This window comes from Podarcis erhardii (assembly GCF_964252035.2).
Source record: "Podarcis erhardii genome assembly, chromosome: 10".
Classification (NCBI taxonomy): domain Eukaryota; kingdom Metazoa; phylum Chordata; class Lepidosauria; order Squamata; family Lacertidae; genus Podarcis; species Podarcis erhardii.
Window position 1 is genome coordinate 45,980,889 of NC_138500.1, and position 24,426 is coordinate 46,005,314.

General features: G+C 43.6%; 1 protein-coding gene and 1 long non-coding RNA gene across 5 annotated transcripts in view; one reads left to right on the forward strand and one right to left on the reverse strand.

Annotated features, from left to right (window-relative positions):
* Positions 1 to 19: 19 nt before the first annotated feature.
* On the reverse strand, positions 20 to 11,630 carry LOC309350693. The gene is made up of 3 exons (XR_014160499.1): positions 11,367 to 11,630; positions 10,510 to 10,642; positions 20 to 257 (listed from the first exon to the last, which is right to left on the reverse strand). It is a non-coding gene; the product is annotated as an uncharacterized lncRNA (long non-coding RNA).
* Positions 11,631 to 11,729: 99 nt separating this feature from the next.
* CPM (carboxypeptidase M) overlaps positions 11,730 to 24,426 on the forward strand; it is a 34,177-nt gene continuing 21,480 nt past the window's right edge. The window contains exons 1-2 of one of the 4 annotated variants that reach the window (XM_081877749.1): positions 11,730 to 11,750; positions 15,404 to 15,560. In XM_081877749.1, the coding sequence (XP_081733875.1) occupies positions 15,407 to 15,560 (154 nt within the window). In that variant the 5' untranslated portion in view covers positions 11,730 to 11,750; positions 15,404 to 15,406. Of the gene's footprint in view, positions 11,751 to 11,778; positions 11,827 to 15,087; positions 15,223 to 15,403; positions 15,561 to 20,473; positions 20,493 to 24,426 lie in introns of those variants that run through there. The other 3 variants (XM_081877747.1, XM_081877748.1, XM_081877750.1) reach the window with 3 other exon arrangements.

The window sequence follows — 24,426 nt, forward strand, 5'->3', positions numbered from 1 at the left end:
CAGAAAAGTACCTGAGTAAGACCGTTGGCCACCTTGCTCAGTAGACTCTGCAATGGCTGGCCATTTGCAAACAGGAGTGTTTCACAGACCTTACCTGGAATGAACCCGGGACCTTCTGCTTGCGGAGCATGTGCTCTAGCAGCGAGCTGTTGGCCCTTCCCTTATTTCCCAGCTGGAGATTTGCTGGAGCAAATCGGAGACAGTGTTAGAGCAGATCATGCAACGTTCGGAGGAGTCAGCTGCTGGATCAGACCTCCCTGTTGGCACACGGAAGAGGAAGAGAAGGCGCTTTTGCAGAAAACTCTCTTGCTTTCTTGTTTGCTGCAGAGTGCCTTCGCTCCTGCTGCTAGTCCCATGCACAGGCAGCAGGAGGAACCAGGAGTGAGCGACAGGGACTGGCAGCAAGAGGGAGGGACAAACATTATAATGATGATCGGGGACATTTGAGATCCCAGCGACAGCGGGAAGCCAGTGCTGCTGATAGGATTCAAAGGCCTACAAATACATATTAATGATATATTAAGCCTCTTGTCTCCGGAGGATACAGAAGAACTAACATTAGATCCCAGGGACTGTGTAAAGGGCATTTGTCCCATCCTTGTGTTACAATTCAATACATGCATGTGTGTGTACTGTATTTACTTCAATGTCTGCTTATAAATATAAAGGAAGCTAAAGGACAATGATCCATCTTCCTGTTTCTGGAGAAGTAGTGGAAGGACCCTGTGTTGTAAGTCTGCATTGTACCCAGAGAAATGATGCTGGGACCCTGGCTGGAGCAAAGAATTGTATCCAACAAAATCCTCCTGTTAGAAAAAAAGAACTTCAGCTTGTGCAACAAGATTTCCTCTCCCAGCATACCCTGTTTGGGGAGTTGCCCCATCACTCTGGAACAGATTGCAGGAGGCATGCAGAAAGAGGCAGTTCCATTGCACAAGTAGAAATCCCACCGCTAAAAGGATGACTTAATTGGGCACAAATCAGTGTGACATTACATGTTTACTTAAAGGTCCCATTCTCTGATAGGGCTAAAGGTAAAGGGACCCCTGTCGTGGCCGACTCTGGGGTTGCGGCACTCATCTCGCTTTATTGGCCGAGGGAGCCGGCATACAGCTTCCGGGTTATGTGGCCAGCATGACTAAGCCGCTTCTGGCGAACCAGAGCAGCACACGGAAACACCGTTTACCTTCCCGCTGGAGTGGTACCTATTTATCTACTTGCACTTTGACGTGCTTTCGAACTGCTAGGTTGGCAGGAGCAGGAACCGAGCAACGGGAGCTCATCCCATTGCAGGGATTCTAACCGCCGACCTTCTGATCGGCAAGTCCTAGGCTCTATGGTTTAACCCACAGCGCCACCCGCGTCCCTCTGATAGGGCTTACTCCCACATAAATGTGTATAGGATTCCATACTGGTAGCCCCGTCCTCTATAAGCTTACTTGTAAAAAAATAAGTCTCACCCCACCTGCCTGTCAAAGTGGAGGACTCTGGATCCAGCCCACCAGCTCCCCACCGCAACTTTACCTTGTGCAGTGCACTGCCTAAAATTAATCTCCATCTTTGCTAATATAAGGACTATAAGGCATACCTTTACTTGTGCTCTGTCCCTGAAGAAGCAATCCTAATCCCACTTCTTTGGGAGTAAATTCCTTTCAATTCAACATGAATTACTTCTGAGTAGATATGGTTAGGACTGTGCTGTTGCACACAGGACCTGCTTGTTATTAGAGATAGATTCAACCATCTGTTGACTTTTTCATCCATAGAATCAGTAGTTTCTTTTCCCAAATAGTTTTTGGTACAACCTGAATTTGTGTGTGTGTTAAGTGCAGCCTTGTCTATCATAAGTAAGAAGCAGGCTCTGTTAAGAATTATAACTGTGTCTCAGATGGATTGTAGAAAAATTCAGAGACCATATATAGTTTAAAGAAATTGAAGGGAATGATTTTAAAAAAGAAAAACTCTGTAAAATGGTCATACACTGTTGCCACAGTAGATGTCACTAAAGCTAAAGTAACATTAACCAACTTCAAAACTAATACAGTATACAATTCCTTCCTCCAGATCATAAAGTATAAAATCTCCATTTCTGCCAGATTAGACCAGATGTCCATCTAGTCAGCATTCTACTCTCACAGTGGCCAACTAGAAGCCTTTGGGAAACCCACAAACAGGATTTGAGCACAACAACACTCTCCCTCCTTGTTTTCCCCCAGTAACTTGTATTATAGCAGGCTTCCTCAACCTTGGCCCTCCAAATGTTTTTGAGACTACAATTCCCATCATCCCTGGCCACTGGTCCTGCTAGCTAGGGATCATGGGAGTTGTAGGCCAAAAACATCTGGAGGGCCAAGGTTGAGGAAGCCTGTATTATATGCATACTGCTTCCTACACTCTCAGTAGTAGCCATTAATAGCTTCATCCTCTTTATATTTATCTAATCCGCTTTTAAACCTATACAAATTGGTAGTCATCACTGCGTATTTTCTTTGCCTGTGGAGCAGAGCCTACAAACATCAAGATCTGCTGGTCCAAAAAGGGCAAAACACAAAAACTGGACCGCCATAATAATTGAATTAGGCTGCAAAGTTAATTTTGAGGCCCTTTGCAAGTTGTGTCTCTATACAATTCCATGGAGTTTGAACTGCCAGAATGCTTCAGTTGTTACTTGTGTTAGCAACTTGGAAAAGCTGTCCTAAAGTTAATACAGAAGTTCATTTAAGGTTAGCAGTTTAACAGGGTACATTAATTTATTTGGGCAAATATACAGGAGCTTTTGCTCACTCCATATTTCCTTCTTGTGGCACAATAAGCTATAATGAGTTTGTGGTAAACCGTAAGACAATACTGTATTTCCAAGACTTGCTCAGTTTTCCAAAGGACAAAGAAAGACTCATTCCAAAAAAGACGGCCCTTAGGCCTCACCAAATGTATTGTTTTTAAGTTTGAATGCCAAGATGAAGTGTTCATGAAAACAACTGGCTGGTTTTGTGCATTGCCACATGGCAGTTGCTCTTCTTCTCATTTGCAGCTTTTGGGATTTATTATTTTGTACATACTCAGGCCAAAATGAAATACTCTGAAATATGAAATATTCAGTTGAATACACATACACTAATGGGGGTTGGAGGAAATTTGGACTGTCCCATACGCTGATTTATTTTAAACAAAAATAGCTTTAAAAAAAGTTACAGATACATTACAAAAATGAGACAGATCAATATTAGATATGAATACACTTAGGCAAGAATAGCCAGCTGCACAAATGTAAGATGGAGAACACCTAGCTTGGCCATAGTTTTGCATTCAGGGTGAACAGCTTGGAGCATGCTATGCAGATGACAATGTGCAATCTACAATGTGCAATCTTGAAAGACCTACATTGGCTCCCAGTACGTTTCCGAGCACAATTCAAAGTGTTGGTGTTGACCTTTAAAGCCCTAAACGGCCTCGGCCCAGTATACCTGAAGGAGCGTCTCCACCCCCATCGTTCTGCCCGGACGCTGAGGTCCAGCGCTGAGGGCCTTCTGGCGGTTCCCTCATTGCGAGAAGCAAAGCTACAGGGAACCATGCAGAGGGCCTTCTCAGTAGTGGCACCCGCCCTGTGGAACCCCCTCCCATCAGACATCAAAGAGATAAACAACTACCGGACATTCAGAAGACATCTTAAGGCAGCCCTGTTCAGGGAGGTTTTTAATGTCTGACATCTTAGTGTACTTTTGGTCTTTGTGGAAGCTGCCCAGAGTCGCTGGGGAAACCCAGCCAGATGGGCGGGGTAGAAATAATAAATTATTATTATTATTATTATATTATTATTAAAATCTATTTCTGCCTGGCAGATATGAGGAATTACTAGCTGTGAATTAGTGTTGCCATGGACAGATGGAAATGTGAGAGAGCGCAGTGAGAAGGCCTTATATCACATCCCTGGAATCTCTAGTGAAGGGATATCAAGTAAAAGGGCTGGGACCTGGGAGAACCTTTTTGCTTGACAGCTACTGTCACAACTCACTTTCTGTTGTTTTTTACTGGGCCACATGTTTAATATAATTCTATAAATCTGCTCTCCAGCAAGCAAAACAAAATGATTAGAATGTAAAACTTTATGCCGGATTCACAGTTATTTCTCAGCTTAATTCTTACACAGACTACAGTAGGGAAGAACTTCTGCATGAACCAGAACCAATTGGCTAACTAATTCTAGAAAGGAAATGCTAGTCTTGGTATACCAGTAGGGATAAATCATCAGGGTGCCAGCCTTAGTTAAGCCAACAATTGAGAGGCTGTTGCAGAAGAATAGACATTTTTCACAAATATGATGGCTCTAAACTGTTTTGGCTCTAGTCCTGCAGTGTTTGGGAAGTGTATTGACAAGGTTGCTAGGAGAAAAATGAAGAAGCCATGAACTGTGAAACAGAAGGGAAGTTTCCCCTCCAGAAGAGGGAAGGAATAGTTCAAAAGGGTCCGGTTAAACAGTTAATGAAATGTAAGGGTAGGCAGTATGTCACCCCAACACAACAGAGTGCCTTTTATAAGTGAATCAGTGGGGCATTGTCTGATGGTGACGGTATCATTTCAGACCCTACTTTCCAAACCACCATGAATGGTCTTCCCCAAAAGATATGAGAAATATCGACACCCTGTGTTGGCATAATCATGGAGCATTATAATATAGTTTATGATAGTACAGTCTAGCAGAGCAATTCTATACTTGCATTGCTCCAGGTCTGGAGATGTGCCACAACTACGCTAGTGGAACAGCCTCTGCACCCCGTGCATGCTCAGCCCACATGTTGTTGGGGCCCTCATCAGGTTGGTGGGACACTGTCCAAACCTGGCCCTGATACAAAACTCCACAACCTCGAGGCTTGGGAAAAGAGAGACAACGACTGCTCTGTGGCCCAGCTCTCCTATCAGTGGGGGTCTAAGAAAACACTTCCTCTGACACTACAGAAGCAGATCAAGGCTGGTGAAGAGGGCTAGATTGATGTGCTTCACCTGCATCCATCTGCCTGTTTCCATCTGCTGCTCCACTGTTTCTTATGAAGCCCTGAAATATGTAAACCAGCCCTCCTTAGATGCCTATACAGTGGTACCTCAGGTTAAGTACTTAATTAGTTCCGGAGGTCCATTCTTAACCTGAAACCGTTCTTAACCTGAAGCACCACTTTAGCTAATGGGGCCTCCTGCTGCCGCCGCGCCGCCGGAGCACAATTTCTGTTCTCATCCTGAAGCAAAGTTCTTAACCTGAGGTACTATTTCTGGGTTAGCGGAGTCTGTAACCGGAAGCGTATGTAACCTGAAGCATATGTAACCTGAGGTAAGGTGAAAGATGCAAGGTGAAAGATGCAAAGCTGTGCCTAAACTGACACAAACATCATTCCTTGCTGTCATGGGAATGGTACAGTAGTTCAGTTATCATGTTAATTCAGCTCAAGGATGTCCTAACCAGAAATACTTGGACCTTGGGCCTTTTCTGCAGTGGCTCTCAGTTTGTGGAATAGCAAAATTTTCAAGGAGGCCGGCCCCCTCAATATTCTGTGGCCTGCAGTGGGTCTCACTGGGCCTCCCTCTAGTTGCGACAGATTCTGTCCTCCCTGTGGCCATGGCAGGCCTTGTGGCCGGCCACATGACATCACTCACATGTCATGCATGTGACATGACACGTCACAAAGTTGGGCAGAACCCAGCACCTGTGCTCCCCAGGGAAGCTCACCTGGCAAAAATGTTCACAAACCAGGCCTTTGGCTGATTAACATTTTATATTCCTTTTAAATGCGTTTCTGGGAGGGGGCATTATTGTTTTGCTTTGTTTTTGTTTTTATCACGTCTCTTATGTTTTCATTTTTAATTTTTATGCTGTGAACTGCCCTAAGACCTTCAGACAAAGAGCGGCATGCAAATTTAAATAATAAATAAATAAATGCAGGATATAAATTGAATAATATTTTTTTAAAAAAACAAGAAAAATGTTACATTTCCTAAGCAAAATAACTATATGTTTCAGTAGAGGGCACACAACCCCGGCCCCCTAAAAAAGAGGTGCTAAGTGATAAATTATTTTGTCTTAATGGTTTGTTAGGACAACACAAACATCTATCGTGAGAAAAAAAACATTGTCAATAGACACCATCTGTGTCATTCTTCCTGTACACAGAAGTAGATGTTTTTCAGCTTACTTTTCATGATTTCCGTACTATCATTTTCCCAGGGGGATTTGTCTCCTATTTGCAAGATTAATTGTTTATGTGGACTTTCCCAGGGTCCCTTTCCCTTTATTCCTCTCCCACTCCATCCCTATATAATATGAATCTCTGAAACCCAAGAGAACCTTAGCCAAATCAGCATTCCATCTCTGCCCTGTTTCCTCCAAACTGCAGAAATGGAAAAAAAGTTAAGCTATAAATGGTTCTTGTAAAAAAAGAAACAAGGCATTGTATCTTAAGAAAGACCTGTGACTTTAGGATAGTGTTTCTCCCCACTATATCACTATGAAAAACTTGTGGTATTGTAAGCATTTAGCACCCATCTATATTTTATGATCATTTATTTTTATAATACTCCAGTATCTTTATATGGTGCAGGCATTTATTTGGTGTAGACTATTATTTCAATAGCCTGTGAAGTGCTGGGCCTTAAGGGGCAATCAAACATCAGCATTAATCATCGCAGTGTTGGCTATTTGCAGTTTAGTTGCGCTGCAGAAAGCTTGCTGGGGAGACCACGCATTACAAGGAACTAAAAAATAACTTTAACAAGGTTTTAACAACAAAAACAAAAACTCCTTTTACACTAAATATATCAACAAGCATGACCCAACCACCAACCCATCCCCCAGGATACTGAGACAGCTAGGTGCTGCTCTTTATATACTATACCCAATTGCTGACACAGCTTAATTAACACAACTTAACAGCACCTGCTATACTCCTTCACAGCTGTAAAACTGGGTCTCGTTATTTGCTCTGGCCCTTAAAGACATACACATCTTGAGGAACAATACTGAACCTTCAAATTTAAAGAGACCATTCAAGAAGCAGGTGGCACGGCAGTTAACTAAATAAATAGGATAGATAGACATTTGCAAATACACTACAGCACTGTCCTAACCATGCCTACTTGGAAGTAATTCCTACAGTATTTGGTTCAGAGGAGCAATGGAATAGGGTTAGTATTGCAGCCTGTGCATTTACCGTGGGCAGGATTCAGGTAATGTGCCCCACCAGCAGAAGCCCATGCAAGGGCTTCCTGCTAGTGCAATGTGGCTTTCCCATACCTTGCACCCACCTAAATTAACTGGCAGGGGTCAGATTATTCTGTTAGGCAAGCAGAAATGCTTGGGCTGACTGAGTGAGCTGCATAGTGCTATGTTGAATTCCCCCCCATCCATTTGAAGAAGTCCTGTATAGATACAGCTCACAGAAACTAGAAGTGATAAGTTATTTTGTAGGTAACTAAAGTTTGCACCAAGGGACACGGGTGGTGCTGTGGGTTAAACCACAGAGCCTAGGACTTGCTGATCAGAAGGTCGGCGGTTCGAATCCCCGCAACGAGGTGAGCTCCCATTGCTCGGTCCCTGCTCCTGCCAACCTAGCAGTTCGAAAGCACGTCAAAGTGCAAGTAGATAAATAGGTACCACTCCAGCGGGAAGGTAAACGGCGTTTCCATGCGCTGCTCTGTCATGCTGGCCACATGACCCGGAAGCTGTATGCCAGCTCCCTTGGCCAATAAAGCAAGATGAGCGCCGCAACCCCAGAGTCGGTCACGACTGGACCTAATGGTCAGGGGTCCCTTTACCTTTACCTAAAGTTTGCACCAGAGATGCCACCCGATCTGTTTAAAATTGGAGCACCATGTCCCATCAGTTATACTGACATATTAGTAAAGGTAAAGGTACCCCTGCCCGTACGGGCCAGTCTTGACAGACTCTAGGGTTGTGCGTTCATCTCACTCTAGAGGCCGGGAGCCAGCGCTGTCCACAGACACTTCCGGGTCATGTGGCCAGCGTGATGAAGCTGCTCCGGCGAACCGGCACCAGAGCAGCACACGGAAATGCCATTTACCTTCCCGCTATAAAGCGGCACCTATTTATCTACTTGCACTTAAGGGTGCTTTCGAACTGCTAGGTGGGCAGGAGCTGGGACCGAACGATGGGAGCTTACCCCACCGCGGGGATTCGAACCGCCAACCATACGATCGGCAAGTCCTAGGCACTGAGGTTTTACCCACAGCGCCACCCGCGTCCCATACTGACATATTATTTTTGTTCTAATTGGCGAGTGTAACCAGTGGAACATTCTCATGGATAGAATGTAAAAAAGAACGATTCTATCCTTAATGTAGGCTCATTGCTGGGATAGGATTGTACCTAAACTTCCTTTTTCACAATGCTTGTATCCTCTTGCTTTGTTCTTTTCTGCTGAGCTATTAGCCAGGTCACAGGGCTGCTATTGATGAGTTCTTTTTTAAAAAAATATAGATTTTCAGAAGTATACTGAGCTTTTCACCACGTCTGGTGGCTTAAAACACAGAATATACACAATTTTGACCGTAAATTAAAACATTGGAGAATAAAAAACTTTAGAACACCATTCATGTCATGAGGGCCTGAAATAAAACCGTTTTAAACCTGATGTCAGAAACTTAGCAGTGAAACTTGCGCTGCACACTTCCACGAGACCAGCCAGTAGTTGGGTCCGAAGAGGAAGTCAGGATCACAAGGCAAGACAAATGAGGCTGTACAAAGGGCAAGCCAGGAAGCCAGAACACACCAGAGCCTGTAAGAACCTCATTGCTCAGCAGGAATAATTTACTCCTGGTGCCCCCCAAAGACATGTCTGTGGGCAAAATGGGAGGGCTTCAAAGTACCGTGTGGGGTGTTTGAAAGGCCCATCCTGGGAGGAGAGACAGTCATTTTCCACTGGATACATTCTTTTTCCACTTTAACAGCTGTTTCGATGGAAAGTGCTTCCCCCTCCTTGAGCAAGGGACACTTGGTGGGAGTCTGCCTTGCTCCAGCAAGGGATCCACAAGGAGCTCACTTTAAGCTCCTGGTTGTTCCTTTGAAGCCCAGTCCTTACCTGCCACACACCTGATATTACATAATCATGTCAGGTGTAGGGTGGGTGGACATGGTTTGGCCAAAATGTCCTTGCAGGTCAAATGAAGAGACCTGGCAGGCCAAATTTTGTCCACTGGCCTGAGGTTCTCCACCTCTGGGATAGATTATGAGACCTGCAGGTATCATATCCAGTAGCACTGCCCAGCGGGCGAGATATCAGGTGTCCAATTGTTATTTTTATATGCAACAGGTACAAAAAGGACTGCTAGTTTTTCATTGCTGAAAGCACCAGAGTCTGACAAGATCAGAAGCCCCAAGATACAGTGGTACCTCGGGATAAGTAACGGTACTTAATTTGTTCCAGAGGTCTGTACTTAACCTGAAACTGTTCTTAACCTGAAGCACCACTTTAGCTAATGGGGCCTCCTGCTGCCGCTGTGCTGCCGGAGCACAATTTCTGTTCTCAACCTGAAGCAAAGTTCTTAACCTGAAACACTATTTCTGGGTTAGCGGAGTCTGTAACCTGAAGCGTTTGTAACCTGAGGTACCACTGTATCTCTTTCCCAACCTCTATCTCCAGATGATGTCCTTGTCTTCTATAGGCCCACCCCACACATTTGTGTTTGCCCCCACATAAAACGAAACCCTACTTTTTTAACTCAGCCCATGCACCTAAACTTACACTGCTCTCCAGACACCTGGCAATCATCTTCTGTTTATCAGATGAGTGTGCTGGAATCATGATATGCAGTTGTGTCCATGTGCTGTGGTAGATTACCTTGTCTTCCCCATCCTGACCACAACATTAGTTAATCAGATGACCAGCTTCAAGCTGCTAGTTGAGACTTAGCAGCACTGCATTGTTTTTCTAGAACAAAATGTAGGAACACTGCACATTTGTCCGACTGCTCTGTGCATTCCTTGTAATTCCGCTAGAGTGTGATTGGTTAGGCTCTCTTTGTGTGTCATGCACCCAGCTCCAAGCATGTATGCTTGCCTTAACTCATCCCTGCATGGCATGATAGTGATCCATCATTCCAAACACTAGAAAAATATTTCAATACCAGATATTTTCAGTAGGAAGTCATTTTTAATTGCTAGCCTAGCTGCAGCAAAGGGTTGTGCAATATACAGGTTGATTTTTCACAGCTGGATTGAAACAAAGAGGTTCTACTTCAATCAGAGGGCTCCCAGTATAATCCTTTCTGGTATTTTGAGTGGTATCGGGGCAATAATATGCAATGCTGTATCTGTTTGCTCCTCATTGTCTTGCACTAATCTGCGTGCGTTTCTCCTAAGTATACGGTTCAATGGAATTTATGATAGCCTGATTCCTCCTATGAGTTCAGTTTAAGAGGAATGAATGGAAAAAAACTGAACAGTGCCGCTTTCCATAGTATATCAAGGACATTTACTGAGTAAATGAAAAATTGGGTCTACACACCTACCTTCTGTTGCTGTTTTCCAGCTGGCCATCCTCATGCAATAGTAGCACATTGGGAACCAGAGTCCTATGGACTGTGAATTCAGCCTGGTCAACTTATTTCTTAGGCAAGCTGATGAAATGGAGCTGAGTGACCTCTGAAAGAAAAGCAGAAGACTATGTAAAGTTAGAAGGAACTCCCATCAGCCCAGCAAGAAGGGTAATGGTTGATGGTGTAAGAGGTGTTCTTTACATGAAGAATGGTGACCAGTCTATTCAGAACAAATGCTTAGCACGGATAAGGCATAAGGAAAGCCCACCAGAAACCTCTCTCTTCAGTGGCCTCAGCGCACTGGGCTCTAGGGCTCCCGGGCTTATAAAACCTTAACTAGAACTGCTCCAGGTGAACTGGAACACATAATACATAGACTAGTATTGCAGATGGGTTTGTAGTCCAACAACATCTGGAGGGCCACAAGTTCTCCATCTCTGTCTTCACAATCTCAGGGGACCATATGCTTTGGAGCAGAGGATAAAGGAGGCCCAATGAGATTAAAATGGCACTGTAAGCAAAGAATCTATTTAAAAAAAACCAAAACACTTGTATCGCACTAAAAACAATCACCCGAAAAATGCCGGAGCAAAGGAAAATAGAGTTTGCAGGCCACCTCTGCTAAATGCCTACATGTTGAAGAGGTGCTGCTGAGTTAAGGGAGATGGGGTGTCAGTCTCTAGGTGTGTCCTAGAGACTGGTGGATCATCATTCCCAGAACCCAGAATGCTCCTTCTTTCCAGAAGCAGCACCAGCTGTAAGTGGCACCCACTGGGAAGGCTGATACACGAATGGGATGTGCTGGGAAGGAAGGGAAGCAGAGCACATACCATGTGGAGTTTTCCGACAGCCGACAACATGGGAGCACTGCTCCCACAGCTGGCCTCTGGCCTCCACCTGCGGGTTCTCCATTCATGCCCTCTACCAACTGAGTGAAGGGCTTTCCTCATTCCTTCTCCAGGCACCTGGCTGTATATGTTGGCCTGGTTCTTAGTGGGGCACTGCCTACATATTTAAGTGGAAACTAGGAGCTTGTGGGTCTTCCCTTATTTAATGTGGTTTCCTCTCCGGCTACCTGATTGTGCAGAGTTCGGTGTGTGTTCTAGGTTCTTTGACAACATGGGGGAATTCTCTGGTTGCCATGAGTTCACCAGTGTGTTCTCTGCCGGGGTGATATGATATGAGGGCATCATCGGTACACAATGATATGAGTGGTAAGTGGTGCAGGAGTTACCATGGACGTTGCAAGCATGACCCATGTTGCTGCTACAGCACCTCTCATTCCTTCTGGTATGGTTTTGTTTTCTACTTTGCTGTTGGGTGCGCATTGGATTGTGTCTATGTTATGCAACAGAAGGCTGATATAGATGTATAATATCAGCCAGTGGCTGTAATAGTAGCCAGGGACTGGCTGGATGAGGAAGAGTAGTGGGAACCACCTAGCCAAGAGTCCCCCAGGAAAGACACAGAAGAAGACAACTTAGATCCTGGTGGTGGGACACTGGAGAGCAGTCTGCCGAAGGGATGAGCTGAGAGGTGCTAGAAGCAGGAGGTCTGAGCCATCACGGGGGGTCTGGAGAAGGAGGCCCTCCCAGGATAGGGTTAGAGGCTGAGAGTCACAGTGTGAGTGCAGACTCAGATAGAGAGGAACCAGAGGTTACCCTTGCTACAACCCATCTGATACTCTACTCAAGGAGAATCCTGCACGTTGCTGAGCAATGGGCTAGACAGGCCCAGAAGAGGAGCCCACTCCCTTGGCACAGCCTCCATCTGCTTTGGAGGGGTCCAGAGTGAGAGTCTAGAGGGGGCAAGGGCGGGGCTGGTGGTCAGTTTCAGCAATGTCTCAGCTGGGTTAAGATGAACCAGAGGACGCTACTGTGTTGTTATTTTCTGCTAATAAAAAGCTAATTGCGTTCTGTGTCTTCCGTGCTTCCCTGCCTTGTGGTTGACCTAAAGGCTTGACACAGAGCAAGACTTTAGGTTAGCTCTGTATGTTCTGCAACTTCCCTCACTCCCAGCTACTCTCTTTTTCTGATTCATCACATGGGGACAGACATTCAACTTCAAACACAGAGATTTCTTTGGATAATAAAAGTACTTATTGTGCTAAATCCATACCTTGGCAACCTCTGCTTTGTTGGATACTAGCCTCGTATTTCCAAGCCTTAGGGCTTAGAGTATTCATGGCAGGTATTAACAACAGTAGCATGCAATCTTATCTCGGTGTTCTAAATGCATTCTAATTCTCACATGTGTTCTAATCTACAACCTTAGAAAAAAATGAAAGGCACTCTCCATCTGATAACTCTTGTATAAAAAAATTAAGTAAGGGTTAACTCTCATGTTTCGTACACAATGCATTGTGGACTAGATACTTCATACTGGGGAATGTGAACATTTAGTGTGCACCTTTTAAAAGTGCCTTGATATGTGTGTGACATGCAGATAAATTATTCATCCCGCTCCTCTTTCTCAAGTATTAGTTCATTGACTTAGCAAACAATCAGTGAGCCTTATTTTTTGCTAGGATGCCTATAGCAAATGCTGACCCCCAAACAGCTGTCAGACAGAGGATGGAGCGAGCTTGTTCTCTCCTGCTCCAGAAGCTAGGACCTGAACCAATAAATTCAAGTTACAAGAAAAGACATTCTGACTAAGCATCAGGAAGAACTTTCTGATAGCAAATGTTGTTCACCAGTGGAACATACTCACCCTGAGAGGTGATGGAATCTTCTTCCTTGAAGGTTCTTAAGCAGAGGTTGGATGGCCATTTGTCTTGTATAATTTGGTTGAGACTAGACGACCCTCAGCTCTACAGTTCCTAGGATTCATCTCCAAGAGAGAAACCTTTATTGAGGTAGTTTATTGCATGGTGGATAGCTTAATGAAAATGTCAACCCATTATAAAGCTGTTGGAATTTGCATTATTATTATTTTTACGTGTTGCAGATCGTTTAAAATTAAACTACCAATATCAGAATGCCCTTATACAAATGGTATGACCTCATTTAATAATTTGCAGAGTTCTGGTCTTTGTTGTGCCTCAAAAAGGATACAGTAGTACCTCAGGTTAAGTACTTAATTCGTTCTGGAGGTCCGTTCTTAACCTGAAACTGTTGTTAACCTGAAGCACCATGTTAGCTAATGGGGCCTCCTGCTGATGCTGCACCGCTGGAGCCCGATTTCTGTTCTCATCCTGAAGCAAAGTTCTTAACCTGAAACACTATTTCTGGGTTAGCGGAGTCTGTAACCTGAAGCGTATGTAACCTGAAGCATATGTAACCTGAGGTACCAATGTACTGGAAAGCTGGAGAAAGTGCAGAAAGGTGCAAACAAAAATGATAAAGGGCCGGAGCAAAAGGGTCTGTGAAGGACAGGCTGTTTGGGGCTGTTTTAGCCTAGAAAACGATTGAGTAAGGAGGGCAATGATAAGAGGTTGGTGGTGCAGGGAAAGTGGTAATATGGAAGTTTCTCTCTCTCAATACAAGAACCTGCAGTCAGTCAATGAAGCTGAACGGTTAGAGATTCAAGACAGGCAAAAGGAAGCCCTTGCAGCAAATAGTTAAACCAAGGAACTCACTGCATCAAGATGCGGTGATGGCCTCCAACCTGGATAGCTTCCCAAGCTTGATAAAACAAATTCATTCATTGATGTTTATGGCAAACTAGACAGCACGGCTCTGTGCTGTATAGTTAGTGCCTCCTGCAACATCACAGCCTTGGAATGCCTGTTGCTGAGGAAGGTGATTGCCAGAGTGCACCATCCCATGCGCGTTCGGCTTGTAGGCATCTGACAAGCTTCTTTGAGAAATGAGGATGACGGACATTTTGATCCAGAGGGCCTTTCTTACACTGTCATCTTTCATGTGAATACTAATAACAAGGTATCATTGGGGGGGACGGACGACGACGACACAGATTTGGCCCTGTTTGGTTTTTGTCGAGAAACTGCAACGCAATCAGTGGTGGAATGTGTTTGTGACTTATGGTAGAGCTGGGCAGCTCAGTTGGTTAGATCATAATAATAATATATTATTTATACCCCGCCCATCTGGCTGGGTTTCCTCAGCCACTCTGGGCGGCTTCCAACAAAGTTTTAAAATACAGTGGTCTGCTAATCATTAAAAGCTTCCCTAAACAGGGCCCAAGGTCGCAGGTTCGATCCCTGCATGCAACAACTGCACGATATCCCTGCATTGCAGGGGGTTGGAATAGATGACCCGGGGGGTCCCCCCCTTCTAATTCCAGGATCCAAATTAGAGAAGAAGCGCGCCAATCACCGGCAGCGGGGCGTGATTCAACTCTGTCGCTTGGGAGTGTGCCGGGGTGGTCTCCCTGGAGGCCTTTCCGGCGCCTGCACACGTAGCAACTTGCCAGCCGCGATCCTTTCCGCTCCGAGGTTCCCTACTTGCCCGCCCGCCGGGCGCACAGGCTGATAAAGACACGGTGGGCGTGAGGGGCGGGTCCCCTCTCACGCTTACTGGCTGCCTCCGGCGTCACTCAACGAGGGGTTGGCCCAGCGCCTCTTCAGGAGCGCCTGGAGCAGCGCCCGGGCTCAGATTGCGCTCAGGAGCGGCGCGAGCAGCAGCTGGGAGCGTGGGCGGCGGCGGCAGCAGCAGCAGCAAAGCGCGCGACGAGTCCCGTCGGACTTCCAAGGAGGGAAGCGCCTTTGCTGCTGCTTCTGAGGTAAAGGAGGCGCTGCGGGGAACTTGCGCCTCTCTGGCACCGAGTCCCACTTTTGCCTCCAGCGCTGAGGAGGAGGAGAAGGCAAAGAGCTCCAGTGCCGCCCTAGGCTCTCTTATCTACCCTCTTCCCCTCCCTCTCTTCGCACTGCCCTGACTTTCTCTCTCCTCTTGCTTCTCTCCAGGAGATGGGCTCCCTCAGCCTCGTGGTCCTGCTCCCTTTGGTGGCCGCGCTGGACTTCAACTACCACCACACGGAGGAGCTGGAAGCTTTCCTGAAGGCTGTGCAGAAGGACCACAGCAACATCGCTCACTTATATAGCATTGGCAAGTCGGTGCGAGGTACGGCTCCTGCTTCTCTCGCTCTCCTCCTCCCAAAGGGTGCTAACTTGAATAAAAAAAAATTTTGGGAGGGGGGGAGCAGGTAACCCCCACATTGCATAGTCAATCACACCCACACCATTTCAAAAGCAATGCCCATCAAATCGGGGTGTGTGTGTGTGTGTGTGTGTGTGTGTCTTGGACCAATTTCATTGGGGGGAGGGGGACTGAAGGGACGTTGGTCCCTAGGAGTTGGCTCCTATGCATTCGTGGACCAAAGGGGAAATTTAACTGGCCTGGGTAGGGAGAGAGGTATTAACTGCCAGTCATCTCCCCTAAGAGTACAGTCTGGTGGGCTGAAATGCCAATGGGACTTAGCTTGCCACATGTCAGTGGCTTCTGACAGAGTGAGCCACGCCCAAACCCCCATGAAATCTCAGCAGTGGGATTTTCAACAGGTCCTACCCAAGATCAACCTTTTCTAGTCGGTCACCAATTTGTTTAGGGCTGAGGTGTACATTTTCTGTACACTCGAACGCAGTATATTTTCATTTCTCTGAATGAAGCGTCTGGCATTCAAACTGTTTTGGATGGGTTGGGGGATATTTCTGCCATTTAGCCCATAACTGAAATGATTAAGTACTTAAAATGCACTTTGCAATACATGGGCCTTGAAGCTATTTTTTAAAGATACAAGTTCCACTTTAACCCCCCCCCCAAAGGACCCTTCTACATTATTATTTGTCTTTATAATGCAATCAGTATGCAATTGGTACCAATTTGTTTAGAGGTATCCAGATATCTTTTCTGCAGCTAGCACATTTTGCTGTGAGGGAAAACAACACTTTCAGAATGCTCAAATTACATTTTCCTTGGCTAGTGGCTATTGATATCCCACTAGAAAACTTGCTTATTATAATTCAACATACTGTTTGGAATTACGTTGTATGATTACTGACTAGTACCTGCCCTATGATATCAATAGCTGGTAAGTGGCACCTCTCTCCATGCTATTCTATGAAATTTCAAAATAGCAATTGCTTAGGTTTAGGTATATCGTATACTTGTTCTGAAGGCAGTTGCTTCTATAGGTAGATGTACTGTTTAAGTATGGTACAGCTCATATACACTTTTGAGAGAGAAGGCAGAAACTGCGTGGTGACTACCTCCACTTAAGCAGTCAATCTTAATACTTGGTTAAGACGTACATTTTAATCAACATGGCAGAAATTGAGTAATCACATTTACTACCCTAGCAAACAGATGCATAAAGATCAAACCACACATTATGCTAGGAGAAGCATAGCTGATATTTCTCTCTGTGTGTATGTGTTGTTTTTTCTGAAATGCAGCTGTGGAAGACAGGGAACCTGCATTCCCAGCACCTACCCTTACTAAAACAGAACAGATGAAAGGATTAAACCCTATAACCTTGGCTACTGCTCTGAACAAATTTGTAGCCCCACATTATGAAGTAGAAAGACAGGATATTAAATCATGGGCTTCCTTGTGTAGCGTGTTGTTTGTCCTCTAGATGTAGATTAGCTTTAGGTGGGACAGCATAATAATGACATTGTGAACAGGTGTCAGTGCCGGTTTACTTCAAAATTTGAATAATTATTCATCACAGTACGTAAGAAGTTTGCCAACAACTGCTCACTGAGAGGTAATTATTTTTATTTAATGAGTTGTAACTTTTATCTCAGCAAATAAACCGCTGGCTACATTTAATACATGGTGACTTTTTAAAAACACACTATCTAAATTGACCTCTACATAAACCGATGAGTTCTGGTAGGCAGAGTACTCTGTCTATTTGTTATGCCACAGGAAAACCCATTTAGGACCAAGTTATTTGTACTTGTGCAAATTTATGCCATGCTCCAACAAGTGTAATAGTAAAATTAAGACCAAATAGTTTTTCCTTGCCTAATGAATGACACAGTTATTCTAAGAGAAGCAGCATAAAGTTACATTCTTGAGAAGTGCATCATCTGTCCTCTTAATCCTATTTAATCTGGGTTTGCTAGGAATAATCTGTAATTGCATGCATAGAGGCTTCTCAACAGGAAGAAGCAGCTACTGTGATTATATCATTTTGGGTAGAAAATGTTAAAGGGAAATATGCACAGTGTCGTATTTTGTAACTGTTCAGAAGAACAATTGAACAAAACAACAACAACATTCTTTTACTGAGTTTCCCCAGCCAATCTGGGCGGCTCCCAATAAAATATTAAAAACATGATAAAACATCAAACATTAAAAACTTCCCTAAACAGGGCTGCCTTCAGATATCTTCTAAAAGTCAGAGCGTTGTTAATTTCCTTGACATCTGATGGGAGGGCGTTCCACAGGGCGGGCACCACTACCGAGAAGGCCCTCTGCCTGGTTCCCTGTAACCTCACTTCTCACAGTGAGGGAACGGCCAGAAGGCCCTCAGAGCTGGACCTCAGTGTTCAGGCTGAACGATGGGAGTTTGAGATGCTCCTTCAGGTATACTGGGCTGAGGCAGTTCAGGGCTTTAAAGGTCAGCACCAACACTTTGAATTGTGCTTGGAAACAGTGAGAGCCAACGTAGGTCTTTGAGGACTGGTGTTATATGGTTCTGTCAGCCGCTCCCAGTCACCAGTCTAGCAGCCACATTCTGATTAGTTGTAGTTTCTGAGCCACCTTCAAAGGTAGTCCCATGTAGAGTGCATTGCAGTAGAACAAATTTTATAGTAGGACGCAGGTTCCTTTACATTTCTGAACAAGTGGCAGCTCTGTGATGGGAAGCGAGGTGTACCTGATTTAGGCATGCTCTGCCAGTCACAGAAGTTGGTACCTTATATTCCAAGTAAATACACATGTATGTTTCTACACTAGAAAATGCCATCATTTTACTGAAAAACACTGAGTGTTTATATCTTTCAGTGGCTTTGAAAATTACTTGGCCTGGATGATTCTCACCCTCTGCTGCTGATTCTAAAGAAAAACATGGCAGAGTGGCACATAGATTTTTATGTGTAGGGTTGTGACTTCCCTGTGCTTCAATTAGAGCTTTTAAATAATTCTGACATTAGTGTTACATAGTTTAGGGATTCTGAAAAAAAGTTGGTTAATTGTAATGCAGAATCCTTCTGCTTCATGATTAATGTCTGTTGAGATCATGATGCAAAAAAAGAGTTCATTGGAGGATTATACCATAGTCATTAAGTGAGCAACATGTGGTGCGTTAAGAAAATATGACTGCAATCTTTTCAATTGTAATTCTGTCAATCAAAGGTGTTTGAATGCGTATATAGCAGGCATGTACCAAGTAATATATACATATAAAATACACAGGTAATAAAACAATGCAAAATTCCTCTCCAGAGGTAAAGACCAATTAACCCACAAATAATGTATTACACTTACCTATTGTCAATAATTTAATCAAAGCACAACTTAAAAAGACATAGGCACATATCCATTTTAATTGACTTCCTTGGTGTTAATTGTTTTTGCAACAGTTTTTGGCTTCTTGTCAGAGATGGCTGTGCCAATTCATTTGCACATATTTCTTAAAATCAGGCTGGGTCCAAAGAGGCAGAAGGAACTGAACCATGCTTTGGAGGTCAACAGTGTCATTCAACTTTTGTAAAATAAATTTTTCTAATTCTCGATGAATGTACTCATTAATGCTTATCAGTTGATGGTGTAGCTACAGCAGAGCACAGGGAGATGTGGGATTAGGAATGACTAAGGCCCTTACCCTTTGCAAATATGCACATCCTGAATGGTAGTGTGCAGCTATGGGTGAAACTCTAAATAAATGGCATATTCAGAATACATATTTTTAGTCCATCTGATTTCAAGTCCACCTTCTTCTCAGTGAGCAAGTGACCAGCAGGGAATTCTTTATTTCTGCAAGAGGGAATGCCCTTGAGATATGGGGATGTGCTACTTCTGCTTAAATTGTAGAAGAATAGTTATGGAATGTGTGCATGAAGGCAATTTATTTGAATACTTCTGCATTATAGGTTCCCCCATCATACATGAGACTTTGGCTTCGTTATGTTGGTCACACTGTGCTTCTAGTTCCTGTACCTACCTGTCCTCTAGAGGTGGCATACAAACTATTGCTTTCCTTTTCCCCATAGAAGAGAATGGCAGTGGTCCACATGATCACCAGTGTCAGGAACGGGAGGTGGGGTGTCGTTGTTTCCCAGTTGAGTAAAGCACTGTAGTGTAGCATTTTACTTTCTCCTGTTTTGCCATTCGGTTGTATGGTGGAGGCCAACCTTGCCCGTGAGCCCTGGCAGTGGGCACTCGAGCTTCCTTTGACACCTTCTTTGCATCCCTATTGCAGTTCCTGGATCCATTCCTTCTCCTCTGCCCATCGTCATGAGGTATTTTGATGTGTGCGTGCCTAAACAAAACCTTGAATTCTGTACACATATTAAGAGCAAACTCATTTTCTATGTACGGGCCCTTTGGGAGGCAAAGAAGCACCATCCACTCAAGAGCAAGTTTTCAGCAGGCTGTGGAGATCCTAATGTTTCAGTAATACAAAAAATATTTAGCAAAACAGAACTGTGTAAGTGAGGGCAATGGGAGCTAAGAACAGCCCAGTGAGGGCTAAACATGCTTAGTGTTCACAGTGTGCTGACTAATTGTTGTGGGGGTGGAAAACTAGGGGGAGTGAGAAATAGGTTCTATTAAACAGAAGTTCTATGAAAATGCATGGCGGTTTGGAGCCTTGAACACTCAAAAAGAGTACTCCATATTGCAGTAGTTTCAGGTCTCAGTCGTAGTTCATTCAATAAAGAAAATGTGAGTTAAGTTTCCTGCAAAGCTGATCACATTCTCCTTCTTTTCCCCTCCCCACCTTTTACACCTTAATTTTAATTGCATTTACTTGGAATGAACGACCATGGAAACTGATGGGTCATAGTTCCAAATAGATATGGCTGGAATTGAGCTGCGACTCAGGTGAGCCTTGCTAAAACAACTTGTACACCTAGCTGGACCCTGTAGTAGGGTAGAGGAAGGATGCAATCTAGGTGTGATTGCACCTCTAATGATTTGGTGCCCATAAATATTCATTACACACCCATTTGCTTTGAGAAACAGTACATTACTTTTGCCCCTCATATCAGCTCAAGAAACCATTACAATCTGACCCAGATAACTAACTCTTTAAGAGTGCTGTCTGTGTCTCTGCTAAGTACAGGGTGTTGTCTGGTGGCATTGTTTCACGATGAAGCATCGTTTCAGCTTCTCTTTGTTACTCCTGAATTTATATGCGTGATTTACAAAGATTGCATTTTATTACTACTGCCGTGCCCTTGGTATGGAATGAGCAGAGAAGCAGGCATAATTTAAAACATTTCAAAAAACTTCCTTTTTCCCATTAAAGGGAATTGTGGAAATGCTACTTTTGGTTGTTACATTTGTACCCTGTCCTTCCACCAAATGCTGCTAAAATAATAATATAAATATTGGATTAACAAGAATTTGTGCATTTTAGTACTGGAGTGTTGAAGGTGAATTTTAATATGTTCAGTTTTGATCATGGAACATCATTACAAGGCGATACATCTTTACTATTCTTCTATTGTCTTGTGAAAGTTACTATCAGTACAATGTACTGAAAGCATGGTGTGTGCGAAGGTGTCCCAAAATCAATAATATGGGGGGGGGGCAATACCTTTATTAGAACCAACCAAAACATCACAAATTAGTGAGCAAACTTCCAGGTTATTCAGATCCCTTCATCAGGCTGGATCAGATCTGCAAAATACTAGGAGGGGTACATAATGTAGTGGCATTGTGTTAGAACAACAAAAGTTTGCAGTGGAGCCTCTGCTAAGTCTGAAATTGCTTCGATAGAAGGGACTTTTGCTCATCCAACAGAATTTCCTCTTCACCTGCTCTTTCCCGACCCCCTCAAAATCCCTGGCAGTGCTACAGAGGAGTGTGGGAAGCCCCAAGCAGATTTGGGGAAGGGGAGAGAGGGAAAGTTTTGTTGTGTGAGCTAAATTTATTCTGTAACTCCAGTGACTTTGTTCAGCGCAACAAGAGTGCTTACCTGTGCACATATACACTCATGTTTCTCTTGAAAAGGCGAGAGGGGTAGACTGTCCACTCCTCTCTGCAGCAGTATGTAAGCCCTTAAAAAAAAAAAAGTCATTTTGCCAGCTTTGAATAATAATCTGTCTCCAGTACTGGGGATTACACATCTTCAAACAAGGGCCAAAGGGCTTTTCCACATCTCAAAGCTTTCTCTTCCCATTCCATTTGTGCAGCCAAAGCACTGCTACTTGGAATTGGTTGGCTGATCCTATTAGTTAAGAAACCAAGTCTATACAAGTTATAATTTCTGGTCATAGGTGCTGTGTATGAATGTTGAAAACCCACCTCTCTTACCAAGAGCCATAAGGATGCAAAACAGAGGGTCTTGCGTGACTACATAGCGAAGGTTTACATCCTTGGCTTAGCAGGCACTAACATATTGTGAACATCCTTAACTGGCCATATTCCTTCCACACTAGCCGGGGAGTTAAGTCCTATGGAATTCAGTGGGACTTAATTCTTAGAAGGCATGCATAGAATTGTTCTATAAACTGGGCTGAGATTGGGCAAGCTTTTTAAACCTAAACCTGATCATGAAAATTGCATAGAGTTTTAATATAGAAAATGCCCAAGCAGATCCACACTCTGGGACTGAAGATCTGTGTCAAACTTTCTCTATACAGTGGTACCTTGGGTTACATACGCTTCAGGTTACAGACTCCACTAACCCAGAAATATTACTTCGGGTTAAGAACTTTGCTTCAGGATGAGAACAGAAATCGTGCTCCGGCGGCGCAGCGGCAGCAGGAGGCCCCATTAGCTAAAGTGGTGCTTCAGATTAAGAAAAGTTTCAGGTTAAGAACAGACCTCCAGAACGAATTAAGTTCTTAACCCGAGGTACCACTGTACTTTATCAATGGGTGCCTTCTGTGTCACACTTTTTAATGCCTGCTAAGAGCTTTTCCGTTCCAGGAAGCTTATGCAGGCAATTAAGGGTACATTCCCCACAGTGGTCTGTTGATGTTTGTTTTTAATTTCCTTTTGCTTCTAACTTGTTTTTAACTTTTTATGATGCTATTGTTTTGTTTTGTTTTTATATTGCAAACTGCTGTGATATACTTTTATGATACAGTGGTATGTAATTTATTTCTTTAAAAAAATGAATACATATAATTACTGCTGTCAAGCAGGCAGAGTACATTCACTTAAGAATCTTCACCACTCTGTGCAAGATATTTTAAAACGTCTGTTGGCTTAATAGGTACAAAACGAGCCAACAGAGTAAAAAAAAAGTTGGTAATATGTTTACTCATACATAAATTTCTGACTTAGCCCAGGAATCTTCTGTAAATCAGAGGAAGTAGATGTTTTTGAAAATAACTTTTAATTTATGTACAACTGTAGCCTAATTGTAAGGAATCAGGGGGTTATTTCACTGCCCACAGCATGCCTTTACCACCCCCATCCTAGAGCCTATGTTTAGTTTCCAGTGGCTAAAGTCTATATATATATAGAGAGAGAGAGAGAGAGTGTGTGTGTGTTATAGAACATTATGCCATTTTTCCTTTTCATAGCAGATTGGTTCCTCTTCCCCTGTTATAGTTGTAACTGCTTTGAGGTCTTTTATTGACCAAGCAGTACATACATTTTGTTAAAGGAACAAATGGTTAAATAAATATGTAATGGAAGCAAAACTCCCATTGACACCAAGTGGGAGCTTTCCTTTGGCTGCAAATAGCAGTTGTGGAGGTTAGGTTGGTTCAGGGATGCAAGCTGTTTCTTTGCTGCTTGTTCCTTTGCTGACACCATCATTTCCCCAGCCCCCTCCGTTTCCCCTCTTGTTACAGGGACAACTTTTGCCTGTTTTGCATAAGGGTTTTCTGCCCTATTGAGTCAAACAAAGGCAGAGTGACAAACCTTTTTTAAGGTGTAGGACGGAATTGAGAGCAGAGCACACGGAGCAGTGAGGTTTAATATTTCATATCCCAGTTGCAATTCCAACAAAAATCTCCCCCCACATTCCTCTTAGGGCTTGCCAGGGGGAATCTCCCTTTTTCTAAATCTTTCCTAAAACTCATAGCCACATGGATGAGGATGAGTTTTTAGGGCAGGAGGATTGTGGTAATGGGGAGTTTAAATCTTTAATCTCACACCGACACCACAATTCTGATTAAACTAGCCATGCCTTGCTCTTATTGTTGTTCTTTCTAATTACAAGTTTAGCATGGCATCTACCTTAGCGTTTATAGCCAATTATAATCTGTCTTCTCTTTTTTCTCTTATGTCAGCAAGCTTCTAGTATTGATATAAATGACTGTCACTCCTCAGTAACCTTTCTGGAAGTATCTTAGATTTCAGGTCAACCTGCATGTTATGGTAGTTTCACTTACAAAAACCACCTTATCCCTATGACCACTCCTGTGTCGGTTTGTTTCCTTAGCACAACAGAATCCTCTTTTGGTGATAAGGACTACATAGATATTGAAATAGGTAAACATGCTTAGTAAACTTAAGTAAACATGCATCAGATTAGGGTAGATGTAAAGGGATGAAGACCCTCATAAAGTATTCTGGAGACTCTCGAGCTGATTTGCAGACAGTTTCATTGTGACGCGAAAGTTTGGTAATAAAAACTAATAAGCTGAATGGTTAGGAAAGTTATATCTCTACCAAATACACTAATGACTAATGAAACATTCTCACTGCACAAGTGACCCGTAGTTCCTTTCAGTTATAGATAGAACTTAATGCTAGATCAACATTGCTATTTTCAGTGCTTTCATTTCCCAGAGGAATGAAAGCAAAGTTTGTCCTGATGTCTGAAAGAACATCATGTTTCAGGTGTCGCACT